Genomic DNA, 20,403 nt, shown 5'->3' with positions numbered 1-20,403 from the left:
TTCATGGCAATCCAGTTCTTTATTAAACAGCAGGTTTGTTACAGTACTGCAATCAATAAAGTTGTATTTCAAAACAGTTGACAGTGAAGAAGGCAAGCATATTCTTTCTTGTCCATAGAGTGCCCTCTGCTGACATATTAGACAATGAAAACCAAGATAAAATGAAATACAAGTTTAGGTGAAAAACAGACAGACACACACAAGTGATCCTAAGCACAAGAACATGAGCCAGTGATAATGTTGCAAGTTCTAATTAGATATAAGAAAACAAAGAAGTGAAACATTTACACATTTCTAATACCCTGTGCACTCCTAAATGATGCCCCACCCTTTGAAAACGTGTGTGCATATGGTTTATTAGGCTCATTCCAGGCAAGTGGAATAAACGTGGTGGCTCAGACCCAACTGTAATAAAGTTAACTTGGAGGCATTTATCAAGTGTGACTTATCAATCATCAGGTAGAAGGTCATACAAAGACAGGAGGCTGTAAAAAACTCCTTATACCCCAGAAGGTAATAGCATGGTCCCGGAAGCCAATGTGACTCAGCCAGTTTGCCACGTCCTCGGGGCTCCAGTCCTCCACTGCGGCCATCGCTGCTGCCTGTGGTCTGCCTCCTGCAATCCCAGTTCATACTCCAGTCCTCCTGGGAGAGTGATGAAATACACATTCACCTGCATGGCCTGGTCAACAGCATTCAAATACACTTTAGAGTAATGGGCCGCCTTCACATGACTGATGAATTTATCATGCAAATGGATTCAATGCAGTAGATTCTGTAATATATAAAAGCTGCATCTCCCTGTAACACGTCAGTTTCAACCACAATGGGCAAGACGGCAGGTCTGACAGACTGATAGTGTGCGGATAGTCTGTTGGCAGCTGCTTCAGTATCCAGTTGATTGGTTAATTGATTAATACACAAAACAAGGAGAAGAAAGGTACAAGCAGTGCATGCTGATACAGAGGGTTCTCAGTATTGTAAATATTTGCCAAATGCAATCCGAATCGTCTATTTGCTCAGTGTATGAGAAAAGTTTGAAGACTGGTGCAAACTCATGGCAGTATCGTTTTCACTGTGTAGAGTGCGACTAAAAGACAGACCGATGGACAGACATGATCAGCGCATAAGGATCCCCATGTTTTGCATTTGACCCTAGAAAGGCAATTACTGAACTGTTGGTTCATATTAATGTGCCCTTAGTCATTAAATATTGAAATAAAAACAACATTTAAAAGAACACCAGACTCAATGTCTCTCGTTACCAACACAGCTGTCATCAGGGATATTGGCACTGGTGTTGAAGGTGAGACTAATAATCAAATTAGTCTTAATCTCTAGCCTGCAGTCTCACATTTGTGACACTCGCATCCCTTGTGGGATGCTGAACTAGGTCTAGTAAAGCTCTTCATCAACTGGTTATGCTTAAACTTTAACTATTTGATGAAACAGAAACAAGAGAAGAATTTGAAATCAAATAACATGAAACAAGACAAGGATTTGAAAACAAGTAATGATGCCAGAGTAAAAGAATAACCCATTTTTTAAACCCTCAATTTCACCATTTACGGTTAATTAATAATAAAAGTGGTCATTAAAACCCTTAAATATTTAAATGGTATTATTTAACATCCCCCCCCCCCCCCCCCCCCCCCCCCGCTCTGTGCAGGGTATTATTGACTCAATATTTCCCAATTAGAAAAGGTCTTTCTTGCGCTGTGAGTTGAAGCACACCTGAGTGCACATCACAAAGCTGCCTGAATGAGATCCTAGCACCAGACAGGGCTCTATTTCTCCCAAGGGGAATCAGTCTTGCTATTGCATCAGCTGAGACAATACCCTACCTGCTCGTGAGCGCTGAGGTGCTGGTAGTAAGATGCATTCTTGATCAGGTTTGCATTTCAAACAAAGCAGCACATTCGGTTCAGGAGCACGCAGGAATCAAGCTGACTCAGGTTCTGAATAGAAACAGACAGTTACAAGGTGAGTCTGAAGAGCAGAGGTGCTGTTATAAGAAGGGATGTTGTGGTCTTGACTTTCTGGCACCAGCAGGGAAGGCACAGTCAGGTGTCCGACATGCAATAGACCATCTGTCAGTTACATTCAACATGGTGAACACAATACCTGCCTTCAATCTAATCCAAACTTTTATCATAGACCCTATTTACCATTGTGCTGTAATGAAAAGATCAGAAGCAATGCTATAGTCCCACTTTCTTTAATGACACCTGTTTCATGTTGTTCTTTTATTTGCATAATGTTCTTTTTACTGGGATATTAAACTTAAATGAAGGGCCATTCTCATCTTAACGAGGGCTTTCTGGTTGCTTTTCAGTGTAACTGCATATCTGTTGATTGTACACATACTGTAAACTATGTATCCAATAGGTTAATGTAGACTGTGATAATAAGACAAATCTGCATGAATACATTCCTTTAACACAATGCTCATTTGTAATTTGTAATGAACTTGGTTATAACATTATAGCATTGAAACTAGAAAATCCTGTCCTAATTGAGGATTGGTTGACGTCGTGAATAATAAAAAGGAGTCAATTGGTTCTATGAGAAGTCTTTATCAATGTCTTTATTGTTTTCAGTACATCCTTGAAAATGCTTCCTTGTAACCTGATTCCAATTTCAAAAGCTGGCAAGAAAGGTAGGCCATTTTAATTCATATTTTTTAATTGTCCTTTGTTTAACAAAGCACAGTCCTTTGTAAAAGGTTACTGGCTACCTGAATTTACATTTTTTAATGTGTGTAATTATTATTATTATTATTATTATTATTATTATTATTATTATTATTATTATTATTATTGTCTATGCCCCTTACAACATTTTAAATTGAAAAGTATTGAAATCAATTGTCTTTTAGTTAGCAAACCCTGCTACTGTGGATTTCTAGAGCTTCTTTCTGATTATTGCAAAGCTTAAAACTAAAGCGTTATACACAATCGACACAAAGTGTGCCTCACTCACACTTAGAAACAGAAGTTTAGGACTGCAATGTATAGAATATTTTTTTTCAGTGTTTCTTTTAACGAGGATAAAATGTCATAACATGTAAGTGCAAACATTTTCTAAACACTTGGAAGAGAACAGTGTTTAATCCTTCGTAATAAGCACAAGAGGTGGCCCTGCTTGACATCGAACTCAACATATGGGGAAGCCAACGGTGACAGAAATGCTGCTGGAAGGAAATGCTGCTTGTTGAAACTGACTAGTATTCTTGTCTTGCTATTGTATGTCTGGGTAGCATTTAACTTATTCAAGCAGGAGACAAAGGCCAGCGAATGAATTGAGTTTTCCATTTTCCACAGATTTCAAATTCTTCATATCTTCAGGCACTCTAATTAGTGGATGCGTGACACATCATGGGCCAAGTTTACATTTTTTCAAAACAAAACCTTTATCTAAATTGAGAATTAGGCTTAAAATTGAAGTTCCCTGTATGGATTTATCAAAGACTTGTAACATAGAAAGAAAGCTGGCTCCTACAATAAAAACAAAATGGACAGTCAGCATGGTGTACTTCAGGGATAATGGCATTGCTGTAGCATGTAACGAGGTAATAATGAAACTATTCGCTAAAGCTCAAGGCCAGAGCTCACAGACAGTTTGAGAGTAAGGTTCAAGCGTCCATGTGAAGTGCTTTATCAGTAAGCCGTGCTTTGTTTGCCGTCGTGGAATAGCAGAATGTGAGACAGTGTCTGGCTTTTGTCTTATTTCTGACAAAATACAGTGAACCGAATCTAAACAGTACAATGCTTTTGAAGTTCCATCAATCAATGTGTCTTGGCAAGATGCAGAGAGCCAGCTAATGTCGTTGTGTGATTATAACACAGAGTGCCGACAACGTTTCATGAATTCATGTTGTGGAACACATGCTTTTTTACTCCAGCTCTCATGGAGGCTTTTGTACAGAGGATCAATGTTCTATAATCTGAAGCCAATGTATAAAACGCAAAATCATTGTAAAAATGTCAACATGAAAGCACTAAAGATTTCTCTCTTTTGAAATGTAGCTGGAATGTCTTTCATCTTCCTTTATTTGTTTCAATCACATCCTACAAACAATGATAGTCTACAGTATGTCTAAACAGAAGTGCAAAAGCAGGAAGAATAAAACAATTGTAAGGAGATTAAACTATCAGGATGTAAGTGAATTGCATTGAAATTATTGTTACTGTGTCTTGCAATGTTTTTACTGCTATTGTATATATCTTTATGCTTTTGAATTTGCTTCAAAACGGTGCTTTTTAAATGATATGAAAACTGTCTGCGGAATTGAATACTGTAAAACAAATAGAAAAACACTTTTATATTAACTCTATAATACACAGAGCCACAGCACAGGATTGGTCTCACATTACACAAAGTACTGTACGTACCAACACCTTGCCTTTTGTTGTTCTCTATTTACCTATTTAAATTCAAAGTAGACTGTGAATGACACAGCCCTTTAAAACAACAATCAAAATCTGGCAAGCGCTTTTAACCTGGAACCAGCAATAACTGAACAGAACAATAGTTTATTTGAAATTCAAATTGAACAGGCCTGTAACCACAGACTGTACAGAAACACACATCCGTCTTACCAGCTGGTTTGCCTGTAGGCAGCATCTCCTTGAAAACCACTGGGTTAGGCTGGATAAACAATATGGTTTATAAAATATTGTACAGTAATTCTGTATTTTTCAAATAATACAGAGAAAAACACTTACCTGCTTCCAAAACTTCTCTATCAACCGTCCAGGTGTGTCTCCAACAACATGTAAGCTTGCAGGTAAAGGAGTGGTTGTGGAAATGGGTTCTGGTGCATTGTGGGAACTGTAGTTTTAACAGTTTCCTACAAACAGCTTTGATGTAGCCAGTTATAGCCATGGAAATAATGACTAAGGTATATTTTGCAGTTTCCCAAACTGTAATTTTTTTTTTTAACTTGCTACATTGTTAAAATCTACACATTTCTATCACTTTTTCAGAAATTCAGTTTTTTTTCTAATGTACACACCCTGAATTTCTTTATATCTGATAGTTTGGCTCTTGTATCAGATGGAAGTGAGGTCACATTGAGATTTGTGAACATTATAACATTATAACCTATAACACAACCTTTTTTAAAAAAATATATAAACTGCAAACAAAATGACGGAAAAAGAAAACCAACTGAAAGATGCTTAACTGAAGAGAAAAAAATCAACAAGGAAATACAAACACCACACAAAAAACCACTGCAGGCATTCAAATAATTAAATAATACCTTCCTAGCTGACCATCATAAAGACCCCACAGATTCATTACATTTCCCCTGTGGAGTTATACCCAATTCTGGCCAATTTTATACAGCAAGAAAGATGGTGAGGAATGCCAACCTAATTCTCCCAGTTATAGCAGGCCGTTGAGACTGATATTTTTTCTTGTCTCCGTCTCTTAGTCTCACATTTATGACACAAAAAGCCCTTTTGAGAAACTATCTAGAATCATATTGAATAGCCTTTATTAGAGAACGTATTGCTGTAAACCATGCTCAAATGTTTTAATAAAAACATAAAGTATGTACAGAGAAACAGAGGCCATAACTGGAACCAAATAACATGAATGATACTTGGGTATGAAAATTATTTAAACATTTTATACACCATATTCATTCTACCTTTAAGATACTTTCAGTCCTGCTTGATCTTTAGGTTCTAATTTGGCATCTTGTCTCTGTGTACATTAATAGTTTACCTGGCAGCATTTCTGAAACAGATTTCCAGTTTATATTTTGCAGTGCAAGGGAGAATATACAGGTTATGTTTGTTGGTTTAGCATCACCAGGTTTACCCAAACACTGAAATATTTTCCCAAAAATCATTTTAAGGGCATGTGACACCCAAACACAATACAAGAGCTCTCAAGCTTATTCAGGAGACTCCATGCAAGTTAGTACAAAGCTTTGAAAACCAGACCCTCTGGTACTATCCTTCAGCAATACAAAGCGGTGTAAGGTTAACTGTGGAGGAATGCATGACACCCCACTGAAAACTCCTGAAGCAGTCCGTGTAGTTCATCTCATCTCGGCTGCTACAAAGATATCCTTTGATGCGTGTGTGGTATTCTAAATGTAGTCAATTTAGAAACAGGACAGAAATTACAATAAGAACACTGAAGCCCTTGTGCATTACTATTATTTCAAAGTTGCCATATAGTGAAACTAGCAGCCCATTTCACCAATGGTAATGCAACTTTACCATTAGATTTTTTTTTTTTTTTTTTTTTTTTTTTAAAGAAATAGAGGATATAAATATGAAATGCTGCCAGGTTGATGCTAATACCATCACAAGTTGACACTGGTTTGGAGAAGTATGGATTCCTGCTTGTTACGTCTCCGATTGGTGATTGCAGGTCATTGTTTGCTGGACTAGCAGATGTCTCAGTACAGTACATCACAGCTGAAACAGTACATACTAAAACTCACCACATCACTCCAGTTCTTGGGTCCATGCAATGGCTGCCGGTCAAGATTCAAGTTGAGTTTTTGTTTTAATAGTCAATTCACAGCCTTGAACCGGTTTATTTCAGCTAGCTTCTTACCCCGTGTCCTGGTATTCGATTGGCAGATGCAGATCTATTGGTAGTTCCTATATTTCTATTTCAGCTGGTATGGGCTGCAGCTCAGGCACTCTCTCACTAGTATGATCAGGAGTGCAGAGGCAGCTGATATTTAAACGGTTCCATTGAAAAGTTTATTTTTCAAAATGAGGCTCTTGCTCAAGCAGGTTTATACCTTTATAGATCAAGGCAACAGTTTTGCTTGTGATAGTTTCAAAGGAATTTAGTTTTGAAGTTACTACTTTCATAAAGCATCCTGTGCATGAAAACGATAGTATTTCACAAATCTGTTGAGGCGGTATGTCCCGCTTCGCACATTCTAGAATACATCTGGAGAACAGTTTAGCAAATACTCATAAAACTTGGAATTAACATTATTTAGCATAAATTATTGAAAATATGAGATACTGGGGATATATGGAGGTGTTAATCTGTCTGTAAATCGATCCATCTGACATCAAACATACATCGGGAGAATCTCATCAAATTGTGAATAAACATTTAACTGTGAATCCTTACTCTTATTCTGTATATACAAATGATTTATGTCATGGTCATCAACTTTATCATACAGATAGTTTTAACACTGAATTTACAGCCATGGCTGGGTACCAAATGTTCAAGTAATAGGAAGCAATGGTATACCAAGACCAAGCACTTTCAAGGGCATTTCTCTTTGTTGTACCATAAATCACCACAAAGTCAATCTGTTTTTACACCAATGTTTGTTTTTATTCCATTAGCAGTTTGGCGTAAGTTGTTCAGACACAATACACCTGGTAAACCTACTTTACCAACAACAGTACAAGCTGCTACAGAACACCAGCAAAATAGGGACCGTAGGTGTTTAAATACAGATTTAACCGTGGGTAAAGGCAAAATATATACTCTATAGTCAACACAGAACAAACAGACTCTTTCTCTCAAACACATGAACAAAAACAAGCGACACACACACACACAGGTTACCACAAACGACCAATTCCAAACTGTAAAGTATCTTATTTGAACTCAGAAAAGAGCTTTCCTTGGGAGCTGCAGCAAAGGCATAGTGCAAAGAGAGGAATTCATCATCTGTGTTACTGAGGAGCTAGACAAGCGGTGTGGCGTGGTTCTCAGGGGCTCTGCATTGAAACCCCTTGCTAACGTCTTCAGGATCTCCAAGGGTTTAGTTATTGCTCAAGGCATCCACACCAGGAAGAACTTTGCCTGTTAAAATAAACAAAAATAATTCTAGCCAATTGGTTTTATTTATCATTGTGTAAAAGTTTTGCTGCCATCTTTAAACAAGTCATTGGGAGAAGAAAGTTTCAGGGAATTGTGAAGGCATTCCAGTCACACAAATCAAAGTTTACATCCACTGCTGTTTTGTTTAGTGTAAAACAGAAAATTAAAAGAATTCTCATGGTAAGCTACTCCGTGTTTTACATTTTAGCTAATAAGTTAAAGCAACTTTAAATTTGTACACATTGTTTTTCCATTATAATGAACAGGTATATACTTAGAACAGACACAACCTTTAAAACCCCTAATGATACAACTCCCAATAGTTGATTAAATGTACCTTCTAGTAGCTCCAGGCTGGCTCCGCCTCCAGTGCTGACATGGCTGACCTTGTCTTCGGTGTCCCACTTGGCACAGCAAGTGGCCGTGTCTCCACCACCTGGAACAGGACCACAGCCATTTAAACATGCTATACAGGATATGTGATGCTTCTATGCAGATATTGCCTAGATAATTGAGTGCTGGAAGACATCCAACAAAAGTAAATAGTCATTCCATAGTCCAGGGGGTTCTGGAAACTGTGAAAGGACCGCCTCACAAGCAAACCTACTGTATATAATATCAACAGTGTATTGAACAATGCATTTTTTGCATTTTCAATTTATTGGTATGATAGCGGCCTGGACTGCTAATTTTCAAGTATTGGTTTTATAAAAACATATATAAAAAAAATATTGAAGGCAGCATCTGGGCAAATGTACAGTGAACAATAAAATGCAGCATCCATCAATTTTTATAACTAGAGGTTTTATACTGTAATAATGTTGAATATCTTTGTAACATGTTTTTTACATTATATAAATTAGGTAGGCAGATTCAATACCACAAAGCAGTGTCAGTCTGCAAGCTCCCTCTCCTTATCAGTAAAAATGTAATGATGCATTAGGCTGTAGACTATAAATCAATACGAATGATGAATCAATACGAATGGTGCTGGTATCAAGATGAACTGAAAAGCATGTCTGGCTCCAGCTGTAGCTTACCGATAATGGTGATGCAGCCCTTCTGTGTGGCCTCCACCACCCTGTCCATCATGTTCTTGGTTCCATTGGCATACTTGTCCCACTCAAACACACCCACTGGTCCATTCCACACAATCTGCTTGGCCCGGCCTACAGCCTCAGCAAACATCTTGGTGCTCTCTGGGCCGCAGTCCAGACCCTGGGGCAAGAGTTCACAGTCAGCACCACGATCAACAAACTTTCAGGTTGGCATCACATAGAGATTATATTCAACTGCTAATAACTTTCACTCTTTAAAAGGGATAGTGCCCCACATACATTTTAAAAGATTTCTGCCTTAAACTTCAGCTTTTCAGTACATTCTTAGTGAAAAAGACACCATTTGTTCAAGTCATGGCATTTTGAGAAACAATAGTTTGAAAAAGTCATTTAGAAACTGCTTCTGGTGGTAGCAGGAGCGTGTCTAAACCCAATCTTCCAGCCATCCCGGGGCCTATTGTTGGAGGGCAGTGTAGCTGGCTAGAGTGACAAAGTGACATGCAAGTATTAAAAAGGGAAGAAATCAAGTCCCTGCAGCTAAAAGGTACCTTTGGGCAATGCAACATGAACTGCCAGAAAAGCATGTCCGTTCAGCAAGTAGAGTGGATAGTTTATGGAGGGATGTTGTGCAGTAAACAGATCAAAGGAATTATTTGAGTAGAATTTAACAGGTGTGGGACACTGCAGTCAAACAACGCAAGTAATCTGCAGTGAATATTCAATTCACGAGCTAAATAAAAGATTAAGCAATAGAAACAGAAGATGGCTTTACTGTCTGGTAAGGACCACGTCTGGCCGCAGATTAGAAGATGGACAGAGTATTGCAAGCAGTCATTTTGAAATATTACCCCCAGACATTAACTGCCTGCTGTCCTTGGGTGAATGTCTTGTACAAGCAATGTTTGATATTTATCTTTATAAAGTGTGGAGTAGTTTTCAATGATGGAATAAAAACTTCAAAAACAACCACTGAAAAGACAAGAAAATAAAAAAAAGTAATTACTGTAACCCACCATCCAGCCAGCAGGGATTCCAGATGCTACAGTAGCTGTTCCAGTTTTTGCATTCTCATCAAATTTATCTGCGGTGATGAAATCGACAGGCAAAGTGATCTTCACGCCATTCTTCTCCGCCTTGGCCATTAAGTCCTTCACAATCTTGGAACCCTCCTCGTCAAACAGGGAAGTGCCAATCTGAACAAGGGATTAAATCAACATGGCTGAACCAAGGAAATCATAGTGCTGCCTGCACTATTCACATGATTTACTGTGTTCTGTTGTTCATGTATTTCCCACTAGAGGGAGTGCAATCCTTATATTGACTAATCATTTCCATCACCACATGCACATTTTTAGAGGAAAAAAATGACATAGCAGTTGGAACAAGTCCACTTGTTTAAAATAGACTATCAAAAGTTGGTTTAATTAATGTTTTAGTTCACTAGACTAGAATGACAAACCAATCCCGAGCAGGACAAGCATAATACAACAATGCATTCCTTCACCCATTATCATTATCGAATTAGAATAACTCTCTAAAGCCCTTTTTGGCAGAAGATTATTTTCTGTGCAGCAGGACCTAATCGGCCCCATTTGCATTTGCTGACTTTGGCCCTGGTTTAGTCCCTAGTGTGGTTGTACCTCCATGTTGTTGATCATTTTAAGGAATGTGAAGGCCATGCCCCCTCCGATGATCATCTCGTTGACCTTATCCAACATGTTGTTGATCAGCTGGATCTTATCCTGGACTTTAGCACTGGCAACACAAATCAAAAACAGAAGTAGGGATCAACATCCTGAGAACCATTTATTTATTTTTGAAGGAAGAACCATCCATGGCTTCTACATATTTTTCTACCTATATAGGGACTTTTTCTACCAATAGCTATGTTTACAACACAAATGTATTTAAAAAAATGTACAGTATAAACAGATTAACCTCTTTTGAGAACATTCAGAGAAGAATGTTGTGAAATTCCTCAAAATGTACTTTTGACAATCGCGGGGAAGCAATGATGTAACTCTGTGCCCTTTCCCTGCCTGGCATACTTTTTTTTTTTTTCTTGACAAGGCCATTCTTTATTGGCCATTTTGTTATTTCTTTGGAAGTTGTGTGTTAAGCATTACTTAATATGAGACCAGCAACAATATATAAGGATATGTCTGTCTCTAACAATCATTTTTTAATTTGTCTGTTGAATTGTTCGCATTATGAGCCATGGAATGATGCCAATCGTACCAAATTGGCACTGGCCTACCCCCTCCTTGCATTCCATACTTGGAACGTGCACTTCCAAAACCTAACAACAATAAAATATAGTGCAGTGACATCAAAATACTTTGGTTGCATAAAGCTGTTGTAGACAATACATTGTTGTAAATTTTAGTACTGGCTACAGACAGAGGTCTTCCCCTCACAAGTGCACCTCGTTCCTGACTTGAACACCACCCTGTCTACCACTGAATTCTGGGTCCCCTCACACTTGTGGTGGGTCTGTGAAGTGAATTACACCAGTGTCTCATCAAGCATAAGACTTAATGACTCCAGAAAAGAAAAGGCATGTGAAGCTAATTTGCTGTACCACCTAGCCCCAATCTCTTCCACAGTATGTTAATAGTTAGAATAAACTTGAACTTTATGACTGGAAAAAAAACAGTAACTATCATGTTTTCCTTGTGTTTGTGCATTAATGTTTAATTCTAGACATTCCAATGCACACAAGCTGTAAAATGAATATTGCATAATATGCAGACAGTTTCAGTTTACAAGACTGCAGAGTTGGCACTTTGATAATGCCATAAACAATAGTGAAAAGGGTACCGACTGACTGGGATTAATTATGCTAGGATAAACAGTTCATTGCAGTGGAGCAAACTGAATGCAGGAATATATCAGAATGGTGTTTAATAATGAAAATGCTGGAAATGAACGTAAGCTATATATCCAGGCTTCTACACAGTAGCTGGACTTGACTTGAGTCCTTGTTCAAATAAATTGAAGCCATGCATGGATCATCTCAACTTCTAAAAGTCTTTTAAACAGTTAGCATACAACTGAAGTAAAATGATCAAACAAGTATACCAGCCATATTGTTGGTATGTAAATCAGAACACAAACCTGTTATTTCCCAAAATAAATGTAGTGTTTCAGACTTACTGATGGCTTCAATTTCGTAGCTAGATAGTTTTTTCCAGAAATCACCCAGATTAAAAAAATCATTTTCACTTCACTAAGTTAAGATACCAGAGGGTCTAAATTCTAAACACTGGCAGATTTAATTAGCCGCACCGTTTAATTATTCAACTAGAACAACCCTGGCATTTCACTGCCTTTTAAAGACAATACAACATACAAGTCACATAGTAGAGGGGTTGGGTTTCAACATTTAGATCTGCTACAGTTTAGATAAAATTAAATGGACCTCAACATATATTAAATCTACTTCTAGGTTTTTATAGTCTACTTGACAGGGAAGCGGAGTGCTACACTTGCTGTGTACAGCCATACCCAGTATTTCTCAATCAGAAATACTGCAAGCAGAAAACCCCCAGCTTCCCCCAGGCAGTACCATGTGAAGACAAAAAGAGAGCCATTGTTCATTCTCTGCTGCTTGGTTTGAGTTCTTACCCTCCCAGGATGGCCAGGAAGGGTCTCTCTGGGCTCTCCAGGGCCTTGGCAAAGTAATCCAGCTCCTTCTTCATGAGAAATCCAGCTGCTCTCTGGGGCAGCTGCACTCCAACCATAGAGCTGGGGAGGGGAGACAGGAAGGCAATACATAATAGTGGTCAGGAGGATAATTGGATAATTAACTTGAAAACAAAACCTCAGCTGTAGTGCAGTGTTGTGAAGAGTGTCCATTAGTTAAACTTATTTGATATCATGATTGAATTCTATTTGTGCTATTTAACCGATAACGAAAACAAGCGTGCCAATAGTGTGTGGTGATAATTGTACAAGCTACATTCAATGTATATAAAAAAAATACCCTTACCTTATCTAATACATTATCAAAGCAAATTAAGGGGCTGGATGAGATTACAGAGAAGATAACAACTCCCCCCTCCCCCTGTTTAAGAAATCAAAGCAGCTGTACATGTTCTATATGAGGAAAGCGTTCCAGTCTGTTCAGGAAGTACCTGTGGGCTCTGTGCGCGGTCCCGAAAGCATCGTTGATGTAAACGTCTCCCAGTTTGGACAGCGAGGCTCGGAACGCCTCCACCTGCTCGGGGGTGGCTTTGGTCTAAAATAGAAAAGGTTTCAAGACATCTGCAAACATTACACCATACGCTCATTGGATTACACTGTATTGATCACTCATATTTAATCCTGTGTGCACCAATGCAACACTCCCTCTAGAAAGACGACTTTGCACAGCCACCAGGATGTAAACCTGCACTACCCAGACTGTACGACTCACCTGTACACCACATAGCCATGCCTTTACCAGTTACCCCTAGGATTGAGGGTTTTGAACAGTCAAATAAAAAATAAACTTAAATCAGTTTTGTCTTTGGCAATGTTGGCTGGCTTCCCCCAACACTACGAGAACCCAATGCAGGGCTCTCACCCTCTGTCTGGAAAAGGTCACACTACTGTAAATGTGCAGCAGCTGCCCTTACTGTATCACTTCACTTTCAAGCACTGCATACCAAACAGGGCTCAGAGGACAAGAAAAGCAACTCCATCTAGATACTGTGACCCACTGACCTTCATGCAAATGTCAAGGTATCACTGCTGCGACTTCTTTAACTGGTTCAGAACATACAGTACAGCATTAACACATTAGTCGGCTTTGAAATAAATTAAAAAAAAAAAAAAAAAAAAATTTGATTTTTTATTCTTTGTAATGTACTTGTTTATTACAATACATATTAGCCCTGATTTCAAACCCTGGCCTGATCTCCGCTGTCAACGTAATAGCAAAGTACAAGGTTTACTATGTACCCATCTGCCCTGCCCTGCCCAGCTCCCTGACCTTGTTCCCGGACGCATCCTTGCCCTTGCCCTCCTCCTCCACGTGGAAGCGCAGGTTCTCCAGAAGGATGACCGTCCCAGCAGCAGGGTCAGCACATGCCTTCTCAACCTCTGCACCCACACAGTCCGTCAGGAACACAACCTCCCTGTGCAGCAAACAAAGACAAGCCGGTCAGAAACACACCCCACAGACACAATTTGAATACTCACTAACACATGCTGAAGGATGTTCAAACCAAGTTTCATCTCAATTGGATATGTGGGTCTCTAGATATATGTAAGAATGTAACTGTGATATAGGGACAGACAGAGAGCTGCTCCACATTATCCCCAATTTATGATACTCAATACATGTGCTAAAGATTGTTCTTAAAGTGTCATCAGTAGTTTGCAATTCTCTAGATACATGTCAAATGGGACGTATACTGACCTCTCAGTTATATTCAAAGGATAACCTTTTCAGAACACCCCCACCACCCCTTTGTAAACAAAACTTTCCCATTAACAAACAAGGGAATACCTGTGTATATCTATTATATTACATGAAAAAATGTCAGCCAAGCTGTTGGAGGGGTTGAGGAGGGAGGTCTGTAACAAGCCATCATCTCTCTTGTCTAGTGCTCTTGCACACTGAAGCCCCTGGAGCTCCTACCTGCCCAGGAGGTTTTTCAGCTCGGCAGCCACTGGTCTCAGGGAGTACTTGTTAGGCATGGGGCTCCCGTCAGGGCGTCCTAAGTGGCTCATGAGAACCACAGACTTGGCACCATGGTCTAAACAGTGCTTGATAGTTGGGACAGCAGCCTTAATCCTAAAGGAACAAATAAATAACAGGTAAAGGGTCAAGTCTCTAGTTAAATTTCAGATTTGTATTTTTAATGGAATTGACACCTAATACTTCATATTAGATTGTGCCAACACAGTGATTGCAATTGAAATTGTTATCAACAGAAACAAAGGTAAGAAACTAAAAGAAAAAGGGTTTGATTTGATCAATCTATACCCTGCCAGGATGAGCCACAGCTGGACAGTATTTTATAGCAATGGGAATCAAACTGTGTGGAAATCCTGGGATTATCCCTAAAAATGTGGTTAATACAATACAATGTACATGGCAAACTGCTAAACGTGTATTGGACAATATGCAAAATATTTAAGTACCACATCTAAAAGTAAGCATGCACTATCCTACAACAAGTACTATTAACCAGCATTGCACTGAAAACAAACACAACACTGTTCAAGACCAGGCATGCAGCTTTGAGTTTTTGAAACAATCTCCCAGGAAACAAGGTATGTCACAGGCTCCTTTGTTTGATACTGCAGCTTTGCAAAGGAGCAGTTCTGTATCTGCACATGAACCTGGTTTCAATGAGGGGAGAATCTACTGAATCTATCATGCAGTAAAAAATATCTGCAGTTTCTTACCTCTGGTTGTTAGTGATTTCATTGTTCTTCATAGGGACGTTGAAATCAACCCTGCAAAAGAAAAAACAACATTGTTAAGAAACTACTGTTGTATGAAATTAACCAAAACCATTAGCAAATGACAATTGTAAATGTTTCCACTGGCCCAAATAGCTTGTGTTAACTGTTCATAATTCAGTGTCATGAACCTGAAGACTGGACATCAAGGCCATTCAATTGAATTAATCGCTTTAACAGTTGGCCTGTACAGTACATTAATAGGAGTACTGCCAAGCTAAGACCACCAAATGTATTCCACTTGTGACCAAGCCCAAAGAAATGATGCCACGGTGATGCTGAAACTCAGGACACCCCAGATTCGCTGTGCTAGACTAGAGTTGGCCTACAAAAAACAGTGTCTGAAACCAGCATAAAAATGCCCTGCTGTCTGCCTTATGAAAAAAAAAAAAAGAACATACTGCTATACTAGAAACAGTTAAGGTTTTATGATTATGAGCTGCTGTTTAAAACATAATTACATGTTCATATGCAGGAAGCTCAAGGCAGTTTTTAAACATACAATGTTATATGCCAGTGTAGGCAAAGCACCATCCAAATGGTAGGCTACTAAACTAAATGATGGGTCACCTCCACATTCAAGTGATGCAGCAAGTTACTTCATTGGTAACTGCTTCCTAGTCCCCAGTATGCGAGACACTACTAATTTACTTACACTTATATATTAAGATCCAAGCTAGTTCTGTGCCAGAGAATGTCCATCATTACATTAGTCATGCTTTCACAACTTCAATGAAAAGGAAATTCTGTAACAGCCATTTTTACCCGCTCTTTCTTCCCCATGATTTGGTCAAAATGACTGTATTCATTTCCAGTGACTTAATCAACACAGAGCTTTGCAGTATGCATTTAAAAGAGACACTGAAATAAAGGGGAGCACAGTTCAATCCATATGTAGTAAACACAGTCTTCATTTTGCTGGCACAAGCCAATAGAATCCTTCCTGCAGAAGAACCTCCCTTCATCTCTGCACACTGCTATTGATTAACCTGCTTGCCTAGGAACTAGGTCATGGTGTGCCATGAAGACTCCAGCAGTAATCCTTGCACCATTCCCACAGGCCTTCCTATTGCAAGCCTCTTTTGGTTTCATCAATTCATTTCAGTCATAGGCCTAGACTCTTTCTGACAATTAGCAATACATAAAATAGTTCCACTCCGTTTAACCTTGGCCATCCGCTGCAGCCAATCAAGGAGATCCGATTCTCTCAGGGCACCGACGTAACAGAGCGGAGTCTGGGCGCGAACCGGCACGCGCACGGCAAGCGAACACAACTGGCCGTTACACAAATACACTTCTAAAATATTTGAATGCATTTGAATGCACACATTTAAATATGCTCGGGGTTATAAGCGTGATTATCAACAATAAACTGTAATCCTCAAATATATACTCCCAATGGATATCAAAATAGTAATGCTCTTCCCGCCTGCTCGCTTCACCTTTCAGCCCAATAATATCCAATATCAAAATATTCATTGTAATAAAACGAATTAAAAGCACCACGCAAACACAAAATCCTGGCCAGCACTACACTGGAAGTGTATCCATCCGAAAGCCATCTGTCTTCACACATTGCAATAACGAAAACCGCGTTTCCAGCGCTGCTGTAGCTGTGACGGAAAACTCTACATTACTGCGCATGAGATTTCAAACCCATTTCATCTGGGCACGGCTCCAGTGTATGCTTAATCCACCCACCACTCACTAAACTACGACTTTCCTCATATATCATTAAAATGCTATGTGCAGTTCTCAGTGTCCAGGTAGTTTATGCCATTACAAATAATATTTAACTGAACTGTTCGGACATGCTCGGGTTATTTCCTAATATACATTCAAAATAAATTAAACGAATCATTTAATTAGCGTCTTTATTGATTTAACGATGTACAAGACATGAGTAATTAACACTTCCTGTTCGCAATTTAACCGAGTCGGGCAGTCTGAAGTCTGATGGTAAAAAAACAAAACATTCATTCAATTATTGTAACGCTGTCATGACTAAAATGGATCTATTCGAATCTATGCTAGCACATCTTGTATATCAGATTAATACAACAGATGCCAGAGTGGTATAAGTAACAGAACATGGATAGATCCAGACCCCGTACAGAATTAGCACTAAACATAATAATAATAATAAAATAACGCTTTACCTCATTATTACCCTTTTCCCCTTAACATCCACTTTATCCAGTGTTAACTTGTTAGACAGAGACATTTTGGAAGTTGCGTTTCAATGCACTTGCTTTACTGCGCTTCCTCTGTCTGGTTGCTCCTGCGACTGCTGGGTTTGAGTGCGGGTCGCCTTAACACTGCGAAAAAGACGGCCAGAGGCTCTCGACTGGCCACGCCTCGCTATCAGCTTATTGGTCACATTGTCGTCGGGAGAGAGCGTTTTGGGTTCGTTGTTGGTCAGCAAAGCTGCCTGTCAGGATAAAAGGTATCCGCCTACAGTACGTGACGTTAGAGCTTGTCAGTTTCAGCACGGAGACCTGCGGCAAAAGTAAAATAATGTTCTTGTATAGCATGTATAAATACCGATAGTTATGTAGAAAGAGTTTTGCAGTTTCTCATTATTTACAATGAAAAACGAAATCATTGTGTCTGTTTTTTACATTTCTACCCTTATGCAAGACCCTTAGTTTTTTTAATAACAACTTTAAAACAAGAAAAGCAATGTACAGGACCAAAAACAATTAATTGTTACCCGTCAGCACACTTATTTTTGGTATTCACTCAGCACAGGAATGGCAGTAGGTTTTCAGTTAGCTGGCGCTTCCTTTTTCAAGTTTGCACAACGTTAGGGGCCGTCCCAAAAGTGATGACTGTTGGCGATTCTGTATGCTTCTGTGCAGATTTACAACCCAGTTTACCAATTGCAGGCGTTTTGATTCAGGAATCATTGAGCAGTTGCGAAGTCCCTCCAGACCTGTCACACCAAATCAGCCCCGAGCTGCCCATGAAGGCTCAGTCTAATATCCTAGGCAGACAGCCTTGGCCCTCCTCTCCCTGTCTTTGCTCCAGTCATGTCCTTGATTAATACATTAAACCAAACTAAAGTACACCTATTCATTATACCAGTAACACCTTCACTGGCAAGGCCCTTCAGGATCTTAGTTCCCTACCCCCTGCCTGAGATGCAGTTTTACTGTTGTATTGCAGAGTATACAGTATTCGCCATTAACGAATGAAGTTGAAATGACCTCAAATGAACAGCAGGCTGTGTGAGAAAACAATAGGTCTGATTTACAAGAATCCAGTATAAAGTGCTCCAGTAGGAATACAAAATAAGTCAGGTTTAACATGAATGTCACTCAGGCATGTGGCACTAAAACCACCATACTACAGTCTTAAACACTTTCTAACGGAGTTGAGAAGTTGTTTTCCCTTATTTGACCTTAAAGTAACCTTGTTCAAAGAAATTAGAGAATCTCGATTGGTGATTACACGCTTAACCACTGCTACAGCATGTTTAAAGTGCATATAAACCGGATGTAATATTGCAGCGAAATGCAGCTTTAGCAGGAAAACAGTTTTTAAAAGCTGCTTAAACACCCACCCACCGATAATGCTAGCTTTTCATTGGTCAAGGCTGTTGACAATCACGATACAGAACAACGTAGCAATAATCATGCGTGGTTGAGTCTCTGAGCACAGGCAGCTCTGCACGTTCCTCATGATTCTTGGCAGAGGTGGGGATGCTGACAGCAGCATGAGTCACACACAGCACCCTCTAGTGGGAACAAGACTGAACTACTGGCTGTCAGGTAATGGTTTTAAAAAATACATACAGTGTATTGCAAATGCATTACCCATATAGCTATAATAAAATAATAATAAACATTAAAAGCACGTCTTTAAGATGAAGACATAAAAACAAATATATTCAGACACAAATCTATATCAATTGCATGTAATAAAAAAATCATTTAAATCCATTTTAAATAAAATATATTCTAAACCTAAATATATATTTAAAAAAATACTGCATATTCTAGAAACTCTCATATTTCATACAGACCTAAAATATATTATATCCGCAATACAGATTTAAAATCAAACATATTTGCAATACATTCCATAAATATATATGGGATAGTAAGCTTAAAATAGAACTATGTTCTGTATACAGTACATTACAAACGATGGTGTCATCGCAAACAGATACATTGTTCTCATTGATACAGGTCCAGCTGATCACTGGAACAGAACAGCTAAAGAACCAGGAGGCTCTTTTGATTGCATGTGAAGTACGATAATAATATGAATGAATCTGCGACACTCACAGAATGCATGCCAATTCGTCACTGTGTACTGCAGGCTGGCATAGTTAATAAACATTTTCCATTCCTGATGCTGTGTCATCAGCAATGGCAGATCCTTAGACAAGCTTCCTGCATTCATTTGGGTCTCAGTAATCTTTTACCTGCACGTGTGACTCGGCACATCCCAAATGCATGAGCAAATTAACCTAGTGAGTCAGGAGCTTAGGGTTCCAATCCCAGCTCAGCAACATTCACAAACTTTCAGCCCGTTTGCATGGTGCTCCATTTGACACGTGACTGTGCTGTCTACATTATACCGTGGATTTCAGCTGCAGGTGCACAGGCTTGCTCCCTCATTGGTGTCCCATCGCCACTGTGTCACTCTGAAATGACCTGCAGCAGAACATGGCTATTGGTGTAATCTGCAGGCTACGCCATAGCTCAGGGCAGCAAAACTAAAATGTAAATCAAAGTTATCTTTTTTTTTTTTTTTTTTTATAAATGTAGTCGTTGCCAATTATTTTTCTCCCAATTTGGAATGGCCAATTATTTTATTATGCTCAGCTCACCGCTACCACCCCTACGCTGACTCGGGAGGGTGAAGACGAACACACACTGTCCACCGACCGCTTTTTTTCACACTGCGGACTCACCATGGAGCCACCCAAGAGCTACAGCGTCGGAGGACAACGCAGCTCTCGGGCAGCTTACAGGCAAGCCCGCAGGCGCCCAACCAGACTACAGGGGTCGCTGGTGCGCGGTGAGCCGAGAACACCCTGGCCGACCTAGCC

At 39.3% G+C, this 20,403-nt stretch overlaps 2 protein-coding genes across 2 annotated transcripts in view; both read right to left on the bottom strand.

Annotated features, from left to right (window-relative positions):
• Positions 1-4,828, bottom strand: part of LOC117412328 (angiomotin-like) — a 46,989-nt gene extending 42,161 nt beyond the window's left edge. Inside the window, exons 1-3 of the mRNA XM_058989090.1 lie at positions 4,728-4,828; positions 1,845-1,958; positions 506-645 (exon numbers count right to left, since the gene is read on the bottom strand). Of these exons, the coding sequence (XP_058845073.1) occupies positions 506-593 (88 nt within the window). The 5' untranslated portion in view covers positions 594-645; positions 1,845-1,958; positions 4,728-4,828. The remainder of the gene's footprint in view (positions 1-505; positions 646-1,844; positions 1,959-4,727) is intronic.
• A 2,480-nt stretch (positions 4,829-7,308) lies between these two features.
• LOC117963266 (phosphoglycerate kinase 1-like) lies at positions 7,309-17,668 on the bottom strand. The gene is made up of 11 exons (XM_034902612.2): positions 17,501-17,668; positions 15,285-15,335; positions 14,512-14,667; positions 13,861-14,005; positions 13,022-13,125; positions 12,513-12,632; positions 10,526-10,640; positions 9,899-10,078; positions 8,868-9,045; positions 8,165-8,263; positions 7,309-7,809 (listed from the first exon to the last, which is right to left on the bottom strand). The coding sequence occupies exons 1-11, from the start codon at positions 17,563-17,565 to the stop codon at positions 7,769-7,771; spliced, it is 1,254 nt and encodes a 417-aa protein (XP_034758503.2). The 5' UTR covers positions 17,566-17,668; the 3' UTR covers positions 7,309-7,768.
• Between the last annotated feature and the right edge of the window lie 2,735 nt (positions 17,669-20,403).

The sequence above is a fragment of the Acipenser ruthenus genome, chromosome 16, assembly GCF_902713425.1.
Source record: "Acipenser ruthenus chromosome 16, fAciRut3.2 maternal haplotype, whole genome shotgun sequence".
Taxonomy (NCBI): Eukaryota; Metazoa; Chordata; class Actinopteri; order Acipenseriformes; family Acipenseridae; genus Acipenser; species Acipenser ruthenus.
Note: the sequence above shows the minus strand (reverse complement) of the source record. Positions and strands in the feature narration are given on the sequence as shown.

Excerpts from the sequence above, each read along its gene's own strand:
- LOC117963266 (XM_034902612.2), bottom strand. The coding sequence starts at position 17,565 with ATGTCTCTGTCTAACAAGTTAACACTGGATAAAGTGGATGTTAAGGGG. Across the intron at positions 15,336-17,500 it reads GGGAAAAGGGTAATAATGAG|GGTTGATTTCAACGTCCCTA; the intron begins GTAAAGCGTTAT and ends TTTCTTTTGCAG. Across the intron at positions 13,126-13,860 it reads AGGATGCGTCCGGGAACAAG|ACCAAAGCCACCCCCGAGCA; the intron begins GTCAGGGAGCTG and ends TTTCTATTTTAG.